The 25,495-nt window shown below is 47.0% G+C and overlaps 1 protein-coding gene across 10 annotated transcripts in view; it reads right to left on the bottom strand.

Moving 5' to 3' along the window:
- Positions 1–1,138: 1,138 nt before the first annotated feature.
- The window catches only part of TMEM40 (transmembrane protein 40), a 43,599-nt gene continuing 19,242 nt past the window's right edge, over positions 1,139–25,495 (bottom strand). For 3 of the 10 annotated variants that reach the window (XM_027957796.2, XM_027957799.2, XM_015102470.3), the window contains 11 exons: positions 16,358–16,429; positions 15,368–15,511; positions 11,827–11,916; positions 7,603–7,656; positions 4,864–4,899; positions 4,458–4,502; positions 4,055–4,102; positions 3,301–3,372; positions 3,143–3,217; positions 2,579–2,641; positions 1,139–1,714 (listed from right to left, as the gene is read on the bottom strand). In XM_027957796.2, coding sequence (XP_027813597.1) covers positions 1,695–1,714; positions 2,579–2,641; positions 3,143–3,217; positions 3,301–3,372; positions 4,055–4,102; positions 4,458–4,502; positions 4,864–4,899; positions 7,603–7,656; positions 11,827–11,916; positions 15,368–15,511; positions 16,358–16,429 — 719 coding nt within the window. In that variant the 3' untranslated portion in view covers positions 1,139–1,694. Of the gene's footprint in view, positions 1,715–2,578; positions 2,642–3,142; positions 3,218–3,300; positions 3,373–4,054; positions 4,103–4,457; positions 4,503–4,863; positions 4,900–7,602; positions 7,657–11,826; positions 11,917–15,367; positions 15,512–16,357; positions 16,430–20,912; positions 21,100–25,495 lie in introns of all 10 variants that reach the window. The other 7 variants (XM_042236415.1, XM_015102474.3, XM_042236412.1 and 4 more) reach the window with 6 other exon arrangements.

The raw sequence follows: 25,495 nt of genomic DNA, 5'->3' as shown, positions 1-25,495 counted from the left end.
GTGCTGTGTCTTCGTTGCTGCTCAGGCTTTCCTCTAGTCCCTGTGAGCAGGGGCTGCTCTCTAGCTGCGGTGTGTGGGCTTCTCACTGAGGGGGCTTCTCTCGTTGCGGAGCACAGCCTCTAGGCTCGATGGCTGTGGCACACGGGCTGAGCTGCTCCGAGGCAAACGGGATCTTCCGGGATCGGGGATCGAACTGTATCTCCTGCACTGACTGGCAGGCAGACTCTTTTCCACTGAACCGCCAGGGAAGCCCTGTTTTCTGTTATTTTTCTTTAATGAGCAAAGTAAGGAGTTGGTAGCCCTCCTTTTCTCACTTGATAAAAATTTTCTGTAACTCTGAGAAACCCCAAAGCTGAGAAATACTGGGGGAAACTGTGGCTGCCTCAGGGATGCTCTGCCTGCCGTGGGGACTGGCCTAGGAGAACACAGGCCTGGCCCACTCACACTCTGCCCTGGACTTGCTGTGGGGACCTGGCAAGTTATTCCATGTCCTTGAGTCTCCGTTTGTCCATCTGCAGAATGAGGGGGATGCACATACATCGAGGCTGCTGTGAAAATTCAACCAACACAGTGGGCGGGGACCTGCGGAAGCACTTTAGAAAGTGTCCTTCAAGTCTACGAGCTCAGAGAAGGCCCCCATTTTTCTCTTCTGCAAGTTGAAGAGTCCTCGGTTCTCTAATTATTTTTTATATCCACACTGGTTTCTTCTTCTGTGTTTTCTCTAGATTGTCACTGTCACCCTTGACATGTGAATATAAAACAGATTCTATCGGTGTGGCCTGACTGTGCACAAGAGAACAGACTCACCTCCTTCAATCTAGACTCTATACCTTGATTAACGAAATCCGAGTTTACTGTGGATTTTTTGTGCTCTTATCTCACTTCTTTGGTGTTTACTAAGAATACCTCACAGCTCTAAATCTTTTTTTCACAAGAATATTTGCAAAACCCTGTCACCTATTCCAAACCTGTACAATTGAAATCTTGGACCTAAATTGACAGGCTTTTTGTATTTATTCCCTTTTATAGTTTGTCCAATGGGAAAAGGTAACCCTCTGACTCAATGGGGTCAGAGAAGACCTCGAATATATTCCCACACTCGAGAAACCTAAAGGAACAATTAGCTGACTCTTTGTAGTCTAGGGAAGAGAGAGTTTATTTGAATCTTGGTGGGGTCCAAGGGTAGCAGGGCTGGCCCTGGAGGAGCCAAGGGAAGACGCCAGATGCTGCGGCTTTAGTCCCCCAACATCTCACCTGTGTCAGGCTCACCCCCGGGGCCCGACGTGGTGCTCCCCAGCCTCAGAGCAGCAGGCCAGGATGGCCTGGGGACTTGAGAGAAATCACAAGCCCAGACAGATGACAGCTTGCAGGGCCCAGGGGCTCCTACTGTCTCCAGACAGGAGTGAAGTCCCAGGACCCCCTGCTGATCCAGGCCCCCGCGAAGGGCACAGTCCCTCACCCTCCCCGCTCCTGCCATCATCCTGGCATCTGGGTTTCATGCCGACACTGCCCGAGGGACACCTCAGCCCGGCTGGTGCCAACGTTCACACCACATGGAAGGCAAAGCGCTTTCTTTATTGCTCTAGCGTGGCCCGCCAGCGTGTCTCCCAGGATGCCGCTCTGTCCTCATGGGTGGAGAGGATGCGGTGGTGGTCACACCGGGGCCTGGCCTGGCCGCCCACCGGGCACTGGCCTCAGTCAGTCTTCCTGACGCCTGGAAGGCAAAGCCCACAGGATGGCACGGGATTCTGAAGGCAGCCAGGCCTCCTCCCCACCGTTACCCCAGAGGCGCAAATGCCCCTAACAGTTGACATAAAGCAGTCATGACCCACAGCCATTACAGCTCGTTTTCCCTTTAGCATCAGATGGATTAAAGGAGATGGACGTCTCCGACCTAGAGACACACAGCCCCTGGCCCGTCCGTTTTGCGATGCAATGGTAGGCACAGAGCTGCTGGTCAAGAAAGCAGATCTCCTCTAGTCCTGTCCAGCCACTCTAGCTGTGTGATTCTGGCCTACTCTACCTCTCTGAGCCTCAGTTTCCTCACTGGTCAAGTGTAGAACTAAAACCCACTCCCAACACAAGTTGCTATTAAGCAAATAAAATCACAGAGAAGACACTGTTTGGAGACGCTCAAAGTTCTCTGAGCAAATGAGGAATACCAGTCCCCTGTACTTTTCCACAGTGGTTCACACCTAAGGACTTTTGCATCCATTCCTCATTTGATTTTCACAATACCTTTGTGCTGTAGGTATTATGACACCCATTTTCCCAGCTGAGGACACTGAGGCTAAAAGAAGCTCCCCAGAAAAAGGAACTTGGAGGAGGTAGGACTTGAACATGGACAAGAACTTGGGCAAACTCCAGGAGATGGTGAGGGACAGGGAAGCCTGGCGTGCTGCAGTCCATGGGGTTGTGAAGAGTCAGACACGACTGAGCGACTGAACAACAACAACAGGCCTTGAACCCAGGCCCTCACCTCCAGGCTCTGTCTCTTTCCTATATGCTAAGTCTCATTTGCAACAGAAGACCCCGGTGGGGAGAGACAAAGTGAACGGAGGGGGAATGTGAACGTTACCTATCAGCCGAAACTTCTGGAAGAAGGGGATGAAGCCGTGCAGGACGCTGTGTATTCGGTACACTGCCAGAAACAGAGAGAAAGGTGATGGAGCCCTGTGCCTGCTTCGAGGGACCCCAGGGGCAGACCTCCCCCTGCCCACTTTGGACAAAGGCCTCACCCATACAAACAGAGCTCTGATGGAATTTCAGGCAGCAGGATAAGCTTAGATAATAGGCCTGAGTTATTATTATTGAAAACAACCATGAACAGCAGTAACAATGCCAGGAAACTAGGCGAATTCGGCACCCCACTCCATTAACTGCTTTGTTTTCAGGATCTGGCTAATTCTGTTTGTTTGCCACTTTAAACTGTTTCTGTTGTATTTTCATGGAGCTGCCCATTTTTTTCCATGGGGTTGTGCCAACGACCTCTCATTGACCTTGAGGGCGGTCAGGAAGCAAACATGAGCATAAAGAAATCTTTACAAAATATTTAGGTCATGGCTTTCCGGCCCTTGGCGAGCCTCTGTGGCTGGCGCAGCCACTGCCCCCACACCAGACTCTGCCTGCGGTGGGGCCTTACCCAGGCCGAAGTAGATGCCAACAGTCTCCAGGGAGGCAAAGGTGAGCAGGCCGACCCCAAGGGACATGAACCAGTCTGCAGGGGCAGCAAGGGAAAGAATTATCAGCCTGCAGATCTAGACCCCTGCCCCCTATTCCCACACCGCACCCCCCACTCACCTGTGTAATAGTGATAACACACCAGCAAGGCCCCAATGGCAAAGCAGAGGAGGATGAAATGGAAAAACTCATCTGTCAAGGCAGAGGTGGGGTTACTGTTTACCTCTTTCTCTCTCTTTTTAATTAATTAAAAGTATTCCTATCTCTGCTCAAAGGGAGCTTTATTCGCTGTTCCAGGGCCTTTCCTGGCAGCCCAGTGGTTAAGACTCTGAGCATCTTCTGCAGGGAGCTTGGGTTTGATCCCTGTTTGGGGAAATAAGAGCCCTTGCGCTGCCAGCGTGGCCAAAAATAAAATAAAACCACTGTCTCCTTTCCTACCGTCACCCTTCTCCTTGAGACCCCCACAGCTGCAGGACTATAGCTGAGAAGGTCTCGCCGGTTCTCATAACCCCTTCCCTAGAGTCCAGCCCACCCAGTCCTTGCTCCCCATCATGGCCGTAAGGCCTGGAGGGCAGTTCTCATCCTAGTGACTCTGTGTACAACAGAAAGAGTATACTACCAGGGTCCAAGCCCAAGTCGTGCCCCTCACTAGCTGTAAGACCACTTCCTGACCCTGAGCCTTAGTCTCCATATCTGCAAAATGGGCATCATTGGACCACTCTCAAGCTGATTCCAAGCTGAGGAGTTTGTGAACTGCAAGGCGGGTGGCAGAGGTAGGCTGTGATTACTTTTGTTCCAGGCCACCAGCTGACTTCCTCCCGAGAGAAATTGGAATTAGACAGCGGCGGCAGCCCTAGAACCTCAATTTCCTTACCGTCCTTCTTTATATTCAGTCTTCTTAGCTGAGAGGCCTCCACTTCTCCTTGGGAACAAGAGATGAGTGTTTAATGGAACAACTCGGGGGATCCGCTCTGAGGAGGCCTCACTGAGAAGGGCTCTCCCGGGTTCTAGCTCCTGGGTCAGAGGGCGCTCACTTCAGGGTGGTCAGGGCAAAGCTGGAAGGTGGGGCGACTGTCCTTGGACCCCCACTGATGCCCACCTGCTCCACAGGCCTGAGTCTGTTCTGCTCCATGTCCCCTGAGCCCGGAGGCCCCCTTTCTGGGTCACATGACAACCTGGGTGGTGATGGCATTGCTGCTGGAACTGACTCCCACTCCCACCTCCCAAGCTGTCTGTAGTCCATCCCAGGCCTTGGAATCCAGGCCACCCCCCTCTACCTGCATATTTACCACTCGTCAGTGTAGAGCCTCTCCTTCGGAGTCCTGGAAATTAGAAACTCAACATTAGTGCCCAGGCCAGCTTGAATCCTTAACAGATGCCACAGGTGATCTCTGAAAATGCCCCTGTCGGATTCTCCAGTCCCCAGGGGATCTATCTATAGACTGTCATCAGTAATCCCTTTGGTCTTGCCTGGACCCCTTTTCTCACCTCCCCTGGCCCCGCTCATACCACAGCCAGCCCTGCCAGCCTGCTGAGCCCAGGTCAGAGCCCCTGCCCAGAGTGGACATAGGGTCCCATCTTTTGCAGTCATGCATCTGACAGCTGGCTGTCTCGGGGAAAAGATGATGCCCAGACTTCATCAACACCAGCACTGATGACCCCCTGCCCCTAACAGACACTCACCTGATTCTCCTGAAGGCACCACCTCCCCGGGCACACCTGCACAGAACAGAAATCAATGATTATATACTTGTATGCTCTGGGTGGTAAGAAGTTATACCCCAGGGAAGGTGGAACTCTCACTCAGAGGCTTTCCACTGATTTGCAGGGGGCACTGGAGCAAACTGGAGGGCTTCTTTTCCATCTAAAGGGACAGGTGCCACGCAGCAGTCCCTGAAAGCTGCCGCAGTAATGCCTGCCCCATGATACAGGTCTTCTAATGTCTCACAAGAGGCTAGAAATTCAGGTTTTTTCATAGACTTCTTGACTATAAAAAAGTTGGCAATTCACATTCCATCCAAAGATGTCATGGTTTGTGAGAATGACATCAATTATAACTGTGGGTTGCCAGTGATTTTAGGATGCACCCCGATTTCACAGATGTCCAGATGTGAAAAACTATTAGTCGCACAATTGAATTGATTAACTATATTAAGAATAATGGGGGCTGCCAGGTAAAGAATCCACCTGACAGTGTAGGAGATGCAGGAGACGTGGGTTCCATCCCTGGGTCAGGAAGATCCTGGAGGAGGGCATGGCAACCCACTCCAGTATTCCTCCCTGGAGAATCCCATAGAGAGAGCAGCATGGGAGGCTACAGTCCATGGGGCCACAAAGAGTCGGACACAGCTGAGTACAGATGCACCATTAAGAATAATAATAAAGACATGTTGGGATCCAGATAAAACACATCTGCACACACAGGCCACCAGTTTGCAATCTGCGCCTGTTCACTGCTCTCCTGACGCAGGTGAGGACATTTAGGCCTGCGCCCCTAGCCTGATCAGGCCCAGAGTTTACAAGCCAAGCTGGGTTGTATGCTGGGGGCCCTGGGCCCCAACCACAGTGTCAAGCTCCTGGTTGGGGCTGCCCGAGATGGGTCGAGCCTGTTCCTGCGCTGCGCTGCAGCCTTCTCTTCAGTCTGGCCTGGGTGGCCCTCCATCTCATCACTGTCTAGTTCTTGGGGCCTCTCCTATCCCCAGTGACTCCTCTCCTAGCCTGTCATCTTCTTCCCCTCAGGGCAGGCAGGAGCCCCCACTCTGTACATTTCCCTCCTCCAGGTCAGCCTCCGGACACAAACACCTGCAGCCAGCACTCAACTCCTGGCAACAAACATCCAGGACGCTGAACTGTCTTCAGATTGATGTGCAAACAGGAACCACTGTCTGCAAGCGATCAAAGGGAGGCCGGCACCGAGGGGACAGAGAGCAACCAGGAACAGCATGACTGCGACTCCCATAGTGTAATTACCAACTACCGCCAATGTCTTGGGGGCAATTCATTACTTGGAGGAATTAATTCACAAATACATGATGATATTTATGTTTTTGACTGAATATGACTTGCTTTTTGAAGAGAAAAAAACATTTAAAATATATGTGTGTATATATATATAAAACAGTTTCTCATTTTACATCCAGTGAAAACTTTCTTGCATGACCTGAGCAATTAGAAACATTTTTTTTTTTCTAAATCTGATAATGCCTGTTTTTGTTAAAAAGAAAATCTGAACTCAGACAGTATGACATTTAAGTACAATGCCGCCACCCAGTGGCAGCCACTGGTAATAGCTTGATGCAGAACACTGTGTTAGTCACTCAGTCGTGCCTGACTCTTTGCGACCCCATGGACTGCAATCCACCAGGTTCCTCTGTCCATGAGATTTTCCAGGCAAGGATTCTGGAGTGGGCTGCCATTTCCTTCTCCAGGGGATCTTCCCAACCTAGGGATCCAACCTGGGTCTCCTGCACTGCAGGCAGGTTCTTTACCAACTGAGCTACAAGGGAAGCCCGATGCAGAACACTAGGACATCTCATTTACATATCTCATTCACATTTCTTTGAATGGCTGTGTTTCCTGTTGTATTCCTTGGGTTATTGTCAGGAGTTAAGAGACCAAGCAGATTATGGAACTGCTGGATTAAACAAAGTTAAAACAGACTTTCTTATCTGGCAGCGTGCATTTGTGAGGCTTTCTGGTAAACTAGTTCATTCCTACAAATTCCTCCATCTCATCACAGTGCTACCAAGCAAAGTGGCATAATATTTACATCTGCTTGCTGTAAAAGTGATGATGCTTAGAGACAATTACTCTATAATGTAAGTGTTGTAGAGATCAGGTCCTTAATCTTCCCATGCATGCTTAAGTGAAAGTGAAAGTGAAGTCGCTCAGTCATGTCCAACTCTTTGGGACCCCATGAACTGGGGCCCACCAGGCTCCTCCGTCCTTGGGATTCTCCAGGCAAGAATACTGGAGTGGGTTGCCATTTCCTTCTCCAGGGAAACTTCCCAACCCAGGGATCGAACCCAGGTCTCCCACATTGCAGGCAGACGCTTTAACCTCTGAGCCATCAGGGAAGCCCTTAAACAACCCAGTATTCCAAGAGAGAGGGTACTGATCAAGCTCCATCTTGCTGGTTGGAAAGCTGAGATCCAAAAAGGTTAGGTAACTGGTGACAGTCACCTGAAAGTCAGGGCTATGGATCAGAATATACTCTGGCACAGTCTGACTGTGGTAGGAAAGGCCTGTCGCCACCTCCATCTGCTCCTCATGTTGTACCCACTTACCTTGCCGCATCTCATACATCCACCCACGACTTTCAGCTCATGGAACACCCTCATCCTCTTGCTTCCTCCCAACAAAGCCCTAAGCCTTTGTGTCCTTTGCTTTATTATGTTTCACCCAAAGCCACCAGACAATTACCTTCATAGATTTGAAGCTCATCCTTCAAAACGTCAGGCTCCCCATGCTCAGCACCTGGGTGGAGACAAAAACCTATTAGTTAGGTCTCCCCAATAACAGCGCCCCAGAGTGGCTTCCCTCTTCTGGTGTTGAAGCTTTAAAAAGTAAGAGAGTCCTTGTGTTGAGGGTGAGGTGGGAGGTTTTCAAGAAGCAAGACAGCCTTACAGGAGATTTCCTGCTGCTCTGTCTGACACCCCTCACACATCCTGAGGTGACCATGTTCAACTGACTAGGAAAGGACTGAGGGCCAGAGAGGACCTGGGCCGTGTGCAAAGTCAGTAATACTAGCAGCCATGTATTGAGCACTTATTATATACCAACACTGAAATTGGGCAATTTATACTTGATATTCCATTTGACCCTCTTGGGAATTCTGTGAAGACGGTATTAGTACCTCTCCCTCCCCAATTTACAGATAAGGAAACTGAGGCTCACAAAAGCTGTTGTTCTCTGTAGGTCACACGGCCAGGAAGTGGCAATTCTAAGGTTCAAATCCAGGTCTGTCACCAAGGTCTGCTTTCCTGGTCATTTCTATCTCCAGAAATAGGACCCAGAGCTCAGGTGCAGGGTCATGGGAACATTTATTAAACACCTTGTGTGTGTCAGGATCTGTAGTAGGCATTAATGCAGTCTCATTCCCCCAGTTCTTTTCTTCCCATGATCAATTTAGGCTAACATTTATTAAAGTTTTTTTTTTTTAAACCCCACAAAATTATATTTTTCTTATTATAAAAATAAAAGAATCTTATCATAAAACATCTATGGTAAAAGTCAGTTCAAAAAAAAGAAAAGAAAAATCATTCATAATATAACCATCCAGAGATAACCATTGTTAACATTTCGATATTTTGCTTTCCAGTCTTATTTATAATCACATATGGGTCATTTCTTACAAAAGATACGACAAAATGTGGTCAACTAGAGAAAGGAATGGCAAACCACTTCAGTATTCGTGCCTTGAGAACCCTATGAACAGTATGAAAAGGCAAAATGATATGACACTGAAAGATAAAATCCCCAGGTCAGGAGGTGCCGAATATGCTACTGGAGAAGAGTGGAGAAACAACTCCAGAAAGAAGAGATGGCGCCAAAGCAAAAACAATGCCCAGTTATGGATGTGACTGGTGATGGAAGTAAAGTCCAATGCTATAAAGAACAATATTGCATTGGAAGCTGGAGTGTTAGGTCCATAAATCAAGGTAAATTGGAAGTGGTCAAACAGGAGATGGCAAGAGTGAACATCGACACCTTAGGAATCAGTGAACTAAAATGGACTGAAATGGGCAGATTTAATTCAGATGACCATTATATCTACTACTGTAGGCAAGGATCCCCTAGTAAAGGAGTAGCCCTCATAGTCAACAAAAGTGTCCAAAATGCAGTATTTGGGTACAATCTCAAAAATGACAGAATGATCTCTGTTCATTTCCAAGGCAAACCATTGAATATTACAGTAATCAAGTCTATGCCCCAACCACTAATGCTGAAGAAGCTGAACAGTTCTATGAAGACTTACAAGACCTTCTAGAATAACACTAAGAAAGATGTCCTTTTCCCCATAGGGGATTGGAATGCAAAAGTAGGAAGTCAAGAGATACCTGGAGTAACAGGCACGTTTGGCCTTGGAGTACAAAATGAAGCAGGGCAAAGGCTAATGGGCAAAGCAGGGCAAAGAACCAGTGCATTCTTAACGCACTGGTCATAGCAAATCCCCACTTCTAACAACACACAACACAAGAGATGACTCTACACATGGACATCACCAGATGGTCAACACCAAAATCAGATTGATTATATTATTTGTAGCTGAAGATGGAGAAGCTCTACACAGTCAGCAAAAACAGCAAAAATCCGGAGCTGACTATGGTTCAGATCACGAACTCCTTATTGCCAAATTCAGACTTAACTGGAAGAAAGTAGGGAAAACGACTAGGCCATTCAGGTATTACCTAAATCACATCTCCTACAGTTATACAGTGGAAGTGACAGACAGATTCAAGGGATTAGAGCTGATAGAGTGCCTGAAGAACTATGGATGGAGGTTTGTGACACTGTAAAGAAGACAGTAATCAAGACCATCCCCAAGAAAAAGAAATGCAAAAAGGCAAAATGGTTGCCTGAGGAGGCCTTACAAATATCTGAGAGAAGAAGAGAAGCTAAAGGCAAAGGAGAAAAGGAAAGCTATACCCATCTGAATGCAGAGTTCCAAAGAGCAGCAAGGAGAGATGAGAAAGCCTTCTTCTGTGATCAATGCAAAGAAATAGAGGAAAACAACAGAATGAAAAAGACTAGAGATCTCTTTAAGAAAATTAGATACCAAGGGAACATTTCACGCAAAGATGGGCTCGATAAAGGACAGAAATAGTATGGACCTAACAGAAGCAGAACTTATTAAGAAGAGGTGGCAAGACTACACAGAAGAACTATACAAAAAAGATCTTAATGACCCAGATAACCACGATGGTGTGATCACTTACCTAGGGCCAATCATCCTGGAGTCTGAAGTCAAGTGGGCCTTACAAAGTATCACTACAAACAAAGCTAGTGGAGGTAACGGAATTCCAGCTGAGCTATTTCAAGTCCTAAAAGTTGTTGCTGTTAAAGTGCTGTACTCAATATGCCAGCAAGTTTGGAAAACTCAGCAGTGGCCACAGGACTGGAAAAAGTCAGTTTTCATTCCATTCTCAAAGAAAGGCAATGCCAAACAATGTCCAACTACCGCACAATTGCACTCATCTCACATGCTAGCAAAGTAATGCTCAAAATTCTCCAAGCAAGGCTTCAATAGTACATGAACTAAGAACTTGCAGATGTTCAAGCTAGATTTGGAAAAGGCAGAGGAACCAGAGATCAAATTGCCAACTACTGTCGGATCATAGAAAAAGCAAGAGCGTTCCAGAAAACATCTATTTCTGCTTTATTGACTATGCCAAGGCCTTTGACTATGTGGATCCCAACAAACTGTGGAAAATTCTTAGAGCTGGGAATGCCAGACCATCTTTCCTGCCTCCTGAGAAATTTGTATGAAGGTCAAGAAGCAACCGCTAGAACCGCACATGGAACAGACTGGTTCCAAATTGGGAAAGGAGTACGTCAAGGCTGTATATTGTCACCTGCTTATTTAACTTATATGCAGAGTACATCATGCAAAGTGTGGGGTTGGATGAAGCACAAGCTGGAATCAAGACTGCTGGGAGAAATATCAATAACCTCAGATATGCAGATGACACCACTCTTATGGCAGAAAGCAAAGAGGAACTGAAGAGCCTCTCGATGAAAGTGAAAGAGGAGAGTGAAAATGCTGGCTTAAAACTCAACTTTTAAAACACTAAGATCATGGCATCTGGTCCCATCACTTCATGGCAAATAGATGAGGAAACAATGGAAACAGTGACAGACTTTATTTCGGGGGGCTCCAAAATCACTGCAGATGGTGACTGCAGCCATGAAATTAAAAGACACTTGCTCCTTGGAAGAAAAGCTATGACCAACCTAGACAGCATATTAAAAAGCAGAGACATGACTTTGCCAACAAAGGTCCATCTAGTCAAAGCCACGGTTTTGCCAGTAGTCATGTACAGATGTGAGAGCTGGACCATAAAGAAGGCTGAGTGCCAAATAATTGATGCTTTTGAACTGTGGTGTTGGAGAAGACTCTTGAGAGTCCCTTAGACTGCAGGGAGATTCAACCAGTCCATCCTAAAGGAGATCAGTCCTGAATGTTCACTGGAGGGACTGATGCCGAAGCTGAAACTCCAACACTTTGGCCACTTGATGCAAAGAACTGACTCATTTGAAAAGACCCTGAGGCTGGGAAAGATTGGAAGCAGGAGGGAAAGGGGACGACAGAGGATGCGATGATTGGATGGCATCACCGACTCAGTGAACATGAGTTTGAGTAAACTCTGGGAGTTGGTGATGGACAGGGAGGCCTGGCGTGCTGCAGTCCATGGGGTCACAAAGAGCAACTGAACTGAACTGATATGAGATCAAACCAACCCTATGATTTGAATTTCTCCTTTTCGCTTTAGAGATGGATAAAGACCAGAGCTCTGCTGTGCTGTTGGACATTAAGTTATTTCTGTGGTTGCCCTACTATAAACAATGCTGAAAGGAACAGCTTCACACAGACACACTTAGTTCCACTGAGTGGACAAAGGAGAAATGCCGAGGCCTACTGCCTACCGGGTGAGCCGCCCCTGCGGGGGAGTCCAGCCCCCTGGCTGTGCCGACGTTCTCTGCTTACTCGGGGGTGCGGGTCCTCATCACTGTTCTCTGCAGGGAACAAACACACGCTGTAGGAGAACCTCAGCCTGGACTGAGCCGGAAATACTTCATTCTGCTGTTGCTTCCTGGAATTTAGTTTCTGTGAGCAGTGTGGTCTGGGGGAAAGAAGTCTGCTTTGAGGGCTGGGGGACAGGAACTGTCACAAACTTTCTGTGTGACTTTGAACAAATCACTTACTATTTCTATTATGACTTTTGTGATGAGAAGACAAGGCCCACGAGGTACTGTTATGAGGTGCTTTTGCTCATGCTGTTCTCCCATCTGGAACGCCCTTCCACTTGCTCCCTTATCCTGAAGTTAAGCTGGTGTAACACCTCCTACAGAGGGGCTTTTCTAGTTGTCCCAGCACACCGTTTTGCCCACCCTCCCCAGCAGGTGGGATCTTAGTTCCTCAACCAGGGATCGAAGGTGTGCTCCCTGCATCCCTGCATTGGAAGCACTGAGTCTTAAGCACTGGACTACCAGGGAAGTCCCTCCTCCGGGATTTCTAGCGTCAGCTGTCTGTACCTGACACTGTGGGCATGAGGGTCCATGGTGCTATTCATCCCTCCAACCACCTTGAGTTCTTGAAGGACGAGGCCTGGGCATCACTGTCCTAAGGCTGCCCAGCCTGGTGCAGGAACTTGATGAAGCCTTGAAGAATGACCGAGTCGTCTGCACTCTTGGATCAGTCAGCATTCCAGGAATACAGGCCTAGGAATTTCTGGCTTCGGGTTCAGAGGACTCCCTTTCCCTTGGGATGATTCACAGAGCCCCAGCAGTCCTAATGTCCCTCACTGAGCTTGGTGAGGGGCTTCCCTCGTAGCTCAGTTGGTAAAGAGTTTGCCTATAATGCAGGAGACCCAGGTTCGATTCTTGGGTCGGGAAGATCCCCTGGAGAAGGAAATGGCAACCCATTCCAGTATTCTTGCCTGGAGAATCCCATGGACAGAGGAGCCTCGCAGGCTACAGTCTATGGGGTTGCAAGAGTCGGGCATGACTGTGCAACTATGTACACACACAGTGTTTGGGAAACTTCTGGTCTATCACGGATAAAATTTTAAATTCCAGGAAAGCAAGTTAACTGTGCTTACAAATCAGTGCATATGTGATCTCAACTAGGAACTGGAAGTACATCAAGATAACAATGGGGGACCTCCCTGCTGGTCCAGTGACTAAGACTCTGCACTGCCGTTCAGGGAGCCTGAGTTTGATCCGTGGTCAAGGAACTAATCCCACATGCCACCATAACTAAGACTTGGTGCAGCTAAATAAATATAAACAAATATTTTTAATAAGATAACAACAATAGTATTTATCTCAGGAGATAAGATTCTGAGAGGCTTCTATTTTCTTCCTTTCTGTATTTTATAAACATTAATCAATGCTCCCAAAAGGCTTTTTCATCACATTTTGCGAAATATCAAAGAATACAGAAAATAAGAAAACAAAAATTGCTCCAAATTCTATCCGACAGGGATGACCTCCATTAATATGCAAACAAAAATTATTTTAGCTTTCTCCATGATATATTCAAAATATATAATCTTTAAAATTTGCTCAAGGACTGTTTTTTTCCATTATGATTTATTACAGGATACTGAATATAGTTCCCTCTGCATAATTTTTAATAAAAGGTACTATAATTGTATGCTGTCTAAAATGAGGATAATTTTTTTATGTGCTAATTCGATTGTTTAAAAAACTAACTTGGGCAGAAAAAAATCACAGTTAGTTGTTGGCCCCCCCAGTAACCATCACAGAGCCTGGCACATGGTTGATGTTCAATAAATATTTATTGATGGGAATTCCCTGGCAGTCCAGTGGTTAGGACTCCATGATTTCACTGCAGAGGGTCTGGGTTTGATCCCTAGTCAGGAACTTAAGATCCCAAAAGCTATGTAGCATGGACAAAAAATATATATACATATACAATTTAACACATATTGACTAAATGCAAGGAGATACAGTAATATGTGTTTAGTGGTTATCTAACAGAACAAAGGATGTTTTTCTTTCTTCTTTCTACTTCTTTATATATTTCACATTTTCTATAATGTGCCCCTGTGTAATCTTTTACAAGAAAAAAGTTTTAATTAAAAACTAACAGGCTGCATTAAGAACAAATAGGATATGTAGGGAGAGTGGTGCTGGATGCCAGACTCTGAGTTAGGGTCCTTTGTGTGGAGGGGGCTTGCGGGCAGCTGGGAGACATTCAGGCTCCGGGCCCTGAAGACTAATGGTCTGTCTCAGCCTGAAGAATGCTCAGGGTCCGAGATACAGCGGCTGGCCACCAGGGTAGGATCAGGGACTAGGATCCTGCGTGTCAGTCTGTCTCGAAGGTTCCAGGACTCTGTGTTTGTTTTCCTGATGCTTTCTCTTAGTGCTCAGTTTTGCTAACTCTTGATTGACATGACCAGTCCCATGTGTACTCTGGAGACCGGAAGGAAGGGGCTTCTGGCTGCACTTGGTGGAGAGCATCTGCAGGGAAGCAGCATCCCCAGAGGGTCAATCAGAATCAGAAGACAGAACGTCCCTGCCCAGGTAGGGAGGAGAAACAGGGACGGAATCCCCTGCTGGAGGCCCCCTGCCTCTGGAAGTTCTTCAACAGCTAACTTCACTGGCTTCACTTTCCTCACCTGTTAAATGTGAGTAAAAATAGACCCTTCCTGATGAGCTGCTGGGCTTCCCTGGTGGCTCAGTGGTAAAGAATCCACCTGCAAAGCAGGGGATGTGGATTTGATTCCTGGGTCGGGAAGATCCCCTGGAGGAGGGCATGGCAACCCACTCCAGTATTCTTGCCTGGAGAATCCCATGGACAGAGGAGCCCAGCAGGCTATACAGTCCATGGAGTTGCAAAGAGAGTCGGACACGACTGAGAGACTAAACAATAACAACAGCAATAAATCCTATGATATAATAACTTTTGTTATGGTCTCCATCTGATGGATGAGGACCCCAGGGCACACAGGTTTAAGCAATTTACCAAGGACACAAAGCTGTTGGTGGTAAAGAAAGGGTGTGAACCCAGGCAGGCAGGAACCCGTCATCCTTTCCAAGAGACCCCTACACAGTGTTGGTGGTGGTGGTTTAGTTGCTCAGTTGTGTCCTCAGGCCCACATGTACTGCCTGTGTGTGCTCCTAGGAAACTAAGATGTTCCTTGACATGAGTGGCTATATGGGAAACACAAAAGAACAGTTGCTAAGATACTATGGTATAACACGGCAAAATGCTTAGGATAAGATAGCAAAGGAATTGAAAAACTGAGGACAGAATTGTCCATGTGGGAGTTTTAACTGTACAAGTCACATGTACGGAGAGGCAGGCTCAGGAAGGGAATGTGGAAAACCAGAACTGCAATAGCGAGGTGGGAGCGGACAGGAGATTGCTTTTTCCATGTAAATGCTCATCTTCAATGATATTTTAGTATATGTGTATTTAATTAAGTCATTGCTTTACCTGAGGAAGAGGACGAGGAGGACGAGGAGGAGGAGGAGGAGGAGGAGGAGGAGGATGAAGAGGAGGAAGACTTGTCTCTCTCATCTTGTCCTTGAGAAACGAGTCTGGCCTCCCGGTCTTGCTTGTGGAAATCCGTCTCTCCATCTGGGAGGCACACGTAGTTAAGGAGGAGTATTTCTTGCCCTTCCCACCCTAGGGACCACCCAGGACTTCCTAGGGGTCTATGTGGACTTGGGGATCCAGGAGTGGCTGGATTCTGTGGGGTTGGATTCTTCCCAAACCCCTAGGGCCCATGGGAGGTGCAGGAGATCAGGGCTCCAGAGGCTCTAGGAAGGCCAAAGACAGGCATTTCTCTGAACATGGAGCCCACAGAGGGGCTTCTAAACCCGTCATCCTTTCTAAGAGACCCCTACACAGTGTCAGTGGTGGTGGTTTAGTTGCTCAGTTGTGTCCTCAGGCTCCTCTGTCCACGGGATTTTTCAGGCAACAATGCTGGAGTGATTTGCCATTTCCTTCTCTAGGGGATCTTCCCAACCCAGGGATCAAACCCTCATCTCCTGTATTGCAGGCAGATTCTTTACCGCTGAGTCACCAGGGAAGCCCACCCTGTGCAGAACAGTTGCCAATTTAAAATTCTTTGTAAATTACAGAGCAAGTGGGATCCAATCAAGCCCTAAACCTTCCCATTCTAGGGGCATGCAGGACCCTTCTCCTCTTCTGGGAACTCTCCCTAATGCCAGTCCAAGCTCCCAGAGCCTCTGAGATTTGGGGGAGCAACTGGGGTTCCCACTGCTAGAGAGTGCTGGGGGACAGACTGGACCAAGCACACACATGTGCAAGTGGATAAAATCACTCCTCCTCTAGAGGTTTCAACTGTAACTTGGGCCATTCATTGAGCCACATGAGCTGGGCAGGGTCTTCTGTTTCAGTCATTACTGGACACTATTTCCCATGTGGCTTTGCCCAGACGGTTAGAGAAAGCAAACATACAGTCTAGATTTTCTGATTCTCCATGAACTTGACTGTGGTCTTGAAGTGATGCTGAAGTCTCCATGGCTTTCCCTGGAGGAAGTAATTAATATTACCTTAGTTAATATCTTTAATATATAAAGAGCTTGGCAAATAAATAAGAAAAGTACAAACACCCATTATTCAAAGGTATAAGAAGAACAATTTATAAAAACAAACACAAAAATAGGGAAATCTGAGTAATGATCAAGTTTTGATACTATTAAGAACTTATTTTTTTAAGACTTTAGTTTTTAGAGCAGCTCACAGCAAAACTGTTTTTCTTTACTTCTTTGCGTTGTTCACTTAAGAAGGCTTTCTTATGGTTCCTTGCTATTCTCTGGAAATCTGCATTCAGTTGGGTGTATCTTTCAAATTGTGGTGCTAGAGAACACTCCTGAGAGTCCCCTGGACTGCAAGAAGATCAAACCAGTCAATTCTAAAGGAAATCAAACCTGAATATTCATTGGAAGGACTGATGCTGAAGCTGAAGCTTCAATAATTTGGCCACCTAGAACAAAGAGCCAATTCATTGGAAAAGAGCCTGCTGCTGGGAAAGATTGATGGCAGGAGGAGAAGGGGGCGTTGGATGGCATCATGGACTCAATGGACATGAGTTTGAGCAAGCTCCGGGAGATGGTAAAGGACAGAGAAGCCTGGCACACTGCAGTCCACTGGGTCTCAAAGAATTGGATACAACTTGGTGACTAAACAGCAACAAACAACAAAACACAAAAATTAAACAGAGGCACAAAGACTGCCCATATACCCCCGTTTCTAAACATGGACAGCCTCTCCCTGTTATCGACATCCTCCATTAGCGAATTTATTTTGTTAGGTGTGATATTTAAGTTGAGGCTATATTTATTTAAAATATCCTTCAGGACTTGTCTGGTGGTCCAGTGGATGAGAATCCACCTGCCAATGCAGGGGACACAGGCTGATCCCTGATTCGGGAAGATTCCACAGGCCGGGGGGCAACTAAGCCCGTGTGCCACAACCACTGAAGGCAGAAAACCTAGAGTCCATGCTTCACAACAAGAGAAGCCACCGTAACTGGAAACCCACACACCACAACAAAGAGTAGCCCCCACGCAGCATCTAAAGACCCAGCACAGCCAAAAGCAATTCAAATATCCTTCAATTTAGAGATGAACATTGAAATATTTATGATGAAATTATATGATGTCTGGGACATGCTTCAAAATAATTTGATTATCTGAATAAGGGAGTTGGAGGGCATGGTAGGGGGGAATCCAAATACAACAACAGGACAAGTTAATAACTGTTGGAGCTATATCAAAATATAAATAGTTGGGAATTCCCTAGAGGTCCACATATATAATATATATAGTTATCTCTGAGATCTTGTATACACATACAGTTATCTCTGAGTGGTAGCATTATGGGTATTTTTAGTTTCTTATTTTCACTTTGCATTTTCTAAATTTTTAACAGTACTGCTTTTGTTATAATAAAATAACTTTTTTTTTAATAACTTAAAGTGTTATATGCCACCTTACATCAGTATAGTACTAAGCAGTTTTACCATGGGTTTATATGTTCATAATTCCACCTGAGCCAGATCACAGACCAATCTGGAGAGAATTGGGATTAATTACTTCACATTTGAATTATAGTTTCTAGATAACAAAACTTTGCAAAAGATTATCTCATTTAACCTTCACTATAACCCTGCGAGGTAAATTTTATCATCCTCACTTTACAGCGGAGGAAACTGAGACTCAAAGAGATGAAGTAACTTGAGACTCCAGAACCACATTTTGTTTAATGCGACCCCAAACATTGGCCTGGAGCCCAAAACTGCTCAAAGGCCATCATGCAGGCAGGCCCTGCTGGAATACCCACTGGGATTACAGACACAAGTGGTCAAAGCCAGGGCGGGAAGCAGGCACCTGGAGCTGCAGAATGAGATTTGGGAACCTATCCCTTCAGGACACCATACCCTGTGCTTTCCTGGAGTTCTGAGTGGGTGCTGGTGGTAACTCGAAGAGGGCCTTCAAATGAGGCCCTGAGAAGGCTGGGCGTGTGGCCTCGGAAAATCTAAACAGCTAACCTCAGTGAGCTGGTGCCCTTCTCGAGAGGAAATACATGGAGCTGCCATGGTTGGGCTGCCCGACTCAAAGCCTTGATTTTAGCTGGGCACATGGTTGTCCAGCTAGGGACAATATTTCCCAGCATCCCTGGATGCTGGATTTGGCCAAGGGACCATGTGACTCATGTTCCTGCCAACAGACTGAGAGTGGATGGGAACTGTACAGTGGGGAGCTGACAGATGTTCTGTGGTTCTGGGGGGAAAGTATACACACACACACACACACACACACACACACATCTGCAATAAATTTTACTGCTGTAAAGAATGGATGGGGGAGTAAATTAGGAATTTGGGATTAACAGATACACACCACTGTATGTAGAATAAACAACAAGGACCTACTGTATAGCACAGAAAACTATATTCAGTATCTTATAACCTCCAATGGAAAAGAATCTAAAAGAGAATAGCTGTAAATGTATATGTATAACTGAATCACTTTGTTGTTCACCTGAAACACTGCAAATCAACTATATCTCAAGAAAAAAATAATAAAAAATTTAAAAGAATGCATAGCACACAAATAATAAAAAAAATAAGCTCCTCTGTATTGTGAATTTCATATACAACAAGTAAAATGTAATACCTACAGTTCTGAGGTTTAATCTGCGTTAGTAACATTTGCTTGACCACTTTCTTAAATTCAGACCATCAACAAAGCAAACCATAAAGCTCTGATTTGTATAGGTTCCTGATTTCTGTGATATAAACACTCCCACTGACTGATATCAACGTGATGTCACTGAGTGCAAAGCTGGGAAGAGGTGGGCAGCGGAACACAAATAGCCTCCTGCAGCGTTTCCACCACACACGCAGAACCTGCGAAAACCTCAAGAGCCTGTGGAACAGCAGAATGTAGTCAAATAAATTAGGAAGTGATACATTTTGAGTACTTATTAGCCTTGCTTGTTGTAGGATTTAGTTAATTTATAGCATTTAATTTAATTTAAAACTGGTTCTGTTTAACAACCCTCTCCCCAAATTCCTAAAGATTTAACGATCGGTTCTCGCTTGTGGGAATCTGGTTTCAGTTCTGGGCTCCTAAACTTCTGCTACTTCCACTTCCTCCTTCCTGCTTTTTTACCCTGATCTGTGGTGGGGGGCCAACCTCCGTCACACAAGCCGAGTCAACACCCCAGGGAAGCCCTGAGCAATGAGGCAAAGCAACCTGGGCCCCACAAGGCCTTGGGGTTAGAGCTGCCTGCCCACCTGGACCTACCTCTGGTTGACCAGCTCAGGGAATCAGCTTCTCTCTTCTGTGGGACTGGGATTCGGTATTTGTTACAGCATCTTAGCCAAGCTGTGCTGACTTTGTTCTGAAGATCCCTACCCCACCCCATTTCTTCTCCTCCCAGCTTTGAGTCTAGGGATTCAACTCTGACAGGAGGTAGATTCACTCCTCTTCGACTAGTTTGGACCCGGGTCTCAACCTCCAAACTCCTCACATTTGGGACCAATGCTCCTTTGCCAGTGTACACTTTGTATGGCGTTTAGCATCCTCCCCATTAGAGGCAGGTAGCACCCTGACCCAGTTTTGACAGTCAAAATGTCACCACACATTGCCAAGTGTCTCCTGGGGGTAAAAATCATGTCTACTGGTACTGGAGAACTGCTGGTCTACAGAACCTACTTTAAAAATATGTGTATTTATTTATTTGGCTGTGCCAGGTCTTACTTGCAGCCCATGGGATCTTTAGTTGCCGTGTGTGGGATCTAGCTCTCTGCCGGGGATAGAATCTGAGCCCCCTGCATTGGGAGCATGGAGCCTTAGCCCCTGGACCACCAGGGAAGTCCCCAAGAGAAACCACTCTTAAAAAACTTTTTGTTGTTGTTTAATCACTGAGTTGCGTCCGACTCTTTGCGACCCTAAGGACTGCAGCCCACCAGGCTCCTTTGTCCATGGGATTTTCCAGGCAAGAATACTGGAGTGGGTTGCCATTTCCTTCTCCAGGGGATCTTCCTGAGCCAGGGATCAAATCCAAGTCTCTTGTTTTGGCAAGTGGATTCTTAATCACTGAGCCACCAGGGAAGCCCTAAAAATTCTTTTCAATTTAATTAAAAATTTTTATTGAGGTATAATGCTCTTATAACATTATTAGTTTCAGGGGCAAAACATAATGATTCGATATTTGTAAATGCTGCAAAATGATCACAATACTAAGTCTAGTGAGCATCTGTTACCTTACACAGGTAAACAAAAATTTTTTCTTGTGATGAGAAATTTTAACATCTATCCTCTGAGCAACTTTCAAATAAGCAACAGAGTATTTTGAACTAATAGTCTCCATGCTGTACATCACATCCCCAGGACTTCTTTTATTGTATAACTAGAAGTTTGTAGCTTTTGACCCCCTTCACCCATTTCACCCATTCTCACCCACCCTCCACCTCTGGCAACCACCAATTTCTTTTCTGTACCTATGAGTTCATGGGGGTTTTGTTCGTCTTTGGTAGAGAATCTACTTTTAATCCACCACAAGACCCAGACAAGGCAGCATCTTTCCGCATGCCTCAGAGCTGGACAGCCTGGGTGTGAACCCTGACCCTTGTAGCTGTGGGATTCCGGGCCAGTGACTTAACTTCTTGTGGACCTCAGGTTCCTTGTCTGCAAAATGAGGACAATAATAGTGCTTACCTCATAGTGTATTGTGAGAATGGCGTGAGTTAAAACCCATAGAGCACTCAAAACAATGGCTGGTATAGAGCAGGGAGTGAATAAATGCCAGCTGAGATGACGATCATTATTATGACGGGGGCAGCAACAAGACAGTACGTGCTGTGCGGTTGGACAGAGCAGGGTTCAACCTCTCTAGTGCACGAGATGACCCTGGCCGGGCGGTCCCCTTCTCCAAGTTCTAGTTACCTCAGCTGTGAGCTGTGATGGCAGCACCTTAGAGAAGAAAGCCGGCCAGTGCCTGCCCGAAGGAGGGCTCCATAAGCATGAGTCCCCTCTTCCATAGACCTCCTATGACCCTTGGGCATTCGGGGTCCAGCCCCAGTCCCTCCCATCTCCCATCTCCTAGACTCCAGGCTCCATTACCCTTTTCTGGAATAAAAATTCCCATTTCTCAGGGCAGAATTCAGCTCAGCATTAGGAAGTCACTAGCCAATAAAATGAAACTGATATCTAGGAATGAGTGACTGACGACCATGAGCCCTGGGGTGTATCTATATTTTGAAGAGGATCCTTTGTACATAGCAGGTATCCAATACATCTCAGAGGCTGAGATCATCTCTCATGGTGGAATTTCAGGGGGAAGAAGAGACTCAGAGCTGTATGAGGGCAAGCAAGCTACTGCAGGATGCCAAATATGTCAACAGTTCGCCAAGCTGCTCCTACCTCTCGCCTGCTTTAGCTGTCTTGCTCATGTGGTAGCCCCTGGGCACACTCACATTTGCAGGCCTCTAGACGAGAAGGCAATGGCACCCCACTCCAGTACTCTTGCTTGGAAAATCCCATGGATAGAGGAGCCTGGTGGGTTGCAGTCCATGGGGTCATGAAGAGTCGGAGACGATTGAGTGACTTCACTTTCACTTTTCACTTTCATGCGTTGGACAAGGAAATGGCAACCCACTCCAGTGTTCTTGCCTGGAGAATCCTGGGGACGGCGGAGCCTGGTGGGCTGCCGTCTATGGGGTCACACAGGGTCGGACACGACTGAAGCCACTTAGCAGCAGCAGCAGCAGACTTCCACTGAGGCCATTCTTCCTTGTTGCCAAAATTGTACATGACTTTCCAGGCACAGCACAAATACCACCTCGTTCATGAACCTTCTGCTGATGAGGTCTAACCAGAAACCACCCTGTTTACCCCCATCCCCTTAATCCTTGTGCCCGCCTTCACCCCTGCACTTCCTTCTTGTTAACAAAACTGAACTTTGTTCCTCCATATCAAGTAGATGGGTTCCCTGGTGGCTCGGATGGTAAAGAATCTGTCTGCAATGTGGGAGACCTGGGTTCGAACCCTGGATTGGGAAGATCCCCCAGAGAAGGAAATGGCAACCCACTCCAGTATTCTTGCCTGGAGAATTCCATGGACAGAGGAGCCTGGCGGGCTACAGTCCATGGGGTCGCAGAGAGTCAGACATGACTGAGAAACTAACCCTTTGGGTTTCACAGGTGGCATTGGTAATAAAGAACCCATTTCCCAGTGCAGGAGACATAAGAGACAGGGGTTTGATCCCCAGGTTGGGAAGCTCCCCTGAAGGAGGGAATGGCAACCCACTCCAGTATTCTTGGCTGGAGAATCCCATGGACAGAGGAGCGTGGCAGGCTGCAGTCCGTGGGATCATACAGTTGGACATGACTGAAGCAAGTGAAAAAGCTGGCTTAAAACTCAACATTCAAAAAACAAAGAATATGGCATCTGGTCACATCACTTCATGGCAAAAAAATGGGGAAACAATGGAAACAGTGGCAGACTTTATTTTCTTGGGCTTCAAAATCACTGCAGGTAGTGACTGCAACCATGAAATTAAAAGATGCTTGCTCCTTGGAAGAAAAGCTATGACAAACCTAGACAGTGTATTAAAAAGCAGAGATATTACTTTGCCAACAAAGGTCCATCTAGTCAAAGCTATGGTTTTTCCAGTAGTCATATATGGATGTGAGAGTTGGACCATAAAGAAAGTTGAACGCTGAAGAACCGATGCTTTTGAACTGTGGTGTTGGAGCAGACTCTTAAGAGTTCCTTGGACAACAAGGAAATCAAACCAGTTAATCCTAAAGGAAATCAGTCCTGAATATTCATTGGAATAACTGATACTGAAGCTGAAGCTCCGATACTTTGGCCACCTGATGTGAAGAACTGACTCTCTGGAAAAGACCCTGATGCTGGGAAAGATTGAAGGTGGGAGGAGAAGGGGACAACAGAGGATGAGATGGCTGGATATCATCACTGACTTGATGGACATGAGTTTGAGCAAGCTCTGGGAATTGGTGATGGACAGGGAAGCCTGGTGTGCTGCAGTCCATGAGGTCGCAGAGTCAGACACGACTGAGTGACTGAACTGAACTGAACTGAAGTGACTTAGCATGCAAGCACGCATCAAGCAGATACTTGTTTTCCCTGTGAGGAGTGGCATATGATCCAGTTTTGGCCAAAAAGAAGTGAGAAGTCTGATGGGTTCTGGGAAGGAGTTTTGCTTCTCCTGACAAAAGAGGCCAACAGTACTGGTGCTGTCCTGCCTCTCCTTTCTTTCTTGAATGTGATGGCAGGAGCTGCAGTGGCAATTCTGTGACCTTGAGGGAAAGCCAAAGCTAATGCAGGGACATGGAGCTGCTGAGCCCTTGACAGCAGCCACCTGCTTTCTAGTTATTTAAGAAAAACAAACCCTGTTTTGTTTAAGCCTCGATAGTCAGGAGTCTCAGCATTTGTAGCTGAAAATAATTCTGACTGATATACTTTTCCTCCCCTGCCTTCATACATTAATTGAGTATGCTGTGTGCTTAGGCTAGGGTGATGGCATTGTGGTAAAGACCCCGCCTGCCAGTGTAGGAGACATAAGCGACATGAGTTTGGTCCCTGGGAAGATCCCCTGGAGGAGGGCACAGCAACCCACTCCAGTATCCTTGGCTGGAAAATCCCATGGACAGAGGAGCCTGGCAGGCTATAGTCCATGGGATCACAAAGAGTCGGACACAACTGAGCAACTTAGTACACAGTACGTATTATGTGCTAGCACCAGGGATACTGTGGTGAATAAGTTGTATCGTTGTCCTCAAGGTGTTTCATAGTAGACAGGGGGTGGGGTGGGGTGGGGTGGGAGTCCCATGGCAGCCCAGGGCCAAATCACACCAGGGTCAGTCAGAGTTCCTGAAGAAGCGAATGCGGAAGGGGAGCTTGGAAGGGCCAGAAGGAGCGGCGTGCAAAGGCACAGAGTCGAGGGGCCTTGGCCCACATGCAAAGCAGTTGGCAGGAAGCAACTCCAAAGAAGGACGCGATTTTGGGGGGGCCTAGGGGGCACGTTGCTCTCCTGAGCCTACGTTAGCCGTGTCTTGTTTCAGAATCTTCCTTCTCGAGGCGCTGGCTTGCCACAACTGCTGGAGCCACTGTTCTATTCACTTTCTGATCCCTGCTCAGGGCCTGGGAGAGGGTCTGACACACCCAGGGTGAGTCTCCTGCACTAGATCACCAGCCAGCCAGGGAAGGGATTATGGCTGATTCATATCCGTGTCACCTGTGCCCTGCACAAGGCCTGGCAAAAAACAAAAATGATGACCTGGATAATGACGAAGACAGCAACAAGTAAGTGCTTCCTGTCTGTCAGGCAAGGGTCTGAGGAAATGACACACGTGCCTCACGTACGCCTCACACAACTCTATCAGGGCCCACTGCGCTTGTGCCCACTTTACACGTAAGAATGCAGCGGCATAGAGAGGCTACGAAACTTGACCGGGGAGCTAGTAAGTGGTTGAGCAAGCGTAGTTGCTTAGTCCATGTTGATGCCGGCAGCTCTTCCCAGGCCTCTGTCATTAGCACCAGGAAAGAAGCCACTGACAGTCACTGGAGTGTTATGCAAACGACACCAACTTGGCTTCTATTGACACCTAGCCCACTGGAGCCCTGAGCAAGTGTCCCCAGAACCCAAGGAACTTCCTCAAGCAGTTTTCAGGACACTGAAACGGACAGCAGGGGAAACAGAATGCTCATGGAGGCGGGACCCGAGGGAGCCCTGTTTCTCCTCTTAATGTCCTTCCTCATCTCTCCTTCGCCCATATTCCTGCTATAAGAAAGGATCAGCAGAACTGTAAAGGTGTAATACTCTTAAAGTCAGCGTGCAGGGCGAGGCTTAAGACAAAAGGACAGTGCACTAGGGGTGGGACATCAAACACAGGGATTGATGCCAGGGGCTTCGGAAAGGCAGGTTCACAGCGTATGACCTCTTTTGAGCCAAGATTGGAGCACAGGGCTTGAGACAGAAGTGAAGAAAGAAGAAAGCAGAGAGAGGAGAGAGCACATGGTGTGATCCCGGAGGCACGGCATGGGGGGGTCTCAGTTC

This window comes from Ovis aries, chromosome 19 (genome assembly GCF_016772045.2).
Source record: "Ovis aries strain OAR_USU_Benz2616 breed Rambouillet chromosome 19, ARS-UI_Ramb_v3.0, whole genome shotgun sequence".
Classification (NCBI taxonomy): domain Eukaryota; kingdom Metazoa; phylum Chordata; class Mammalia; order Artiodactyla; family Bovidae; genus Ovis; species Ovis aries.
Note: the sequence above shows the minus strand (reverse complement) of the source record. Positions and strands in the feature narration are given on the sequence as shown.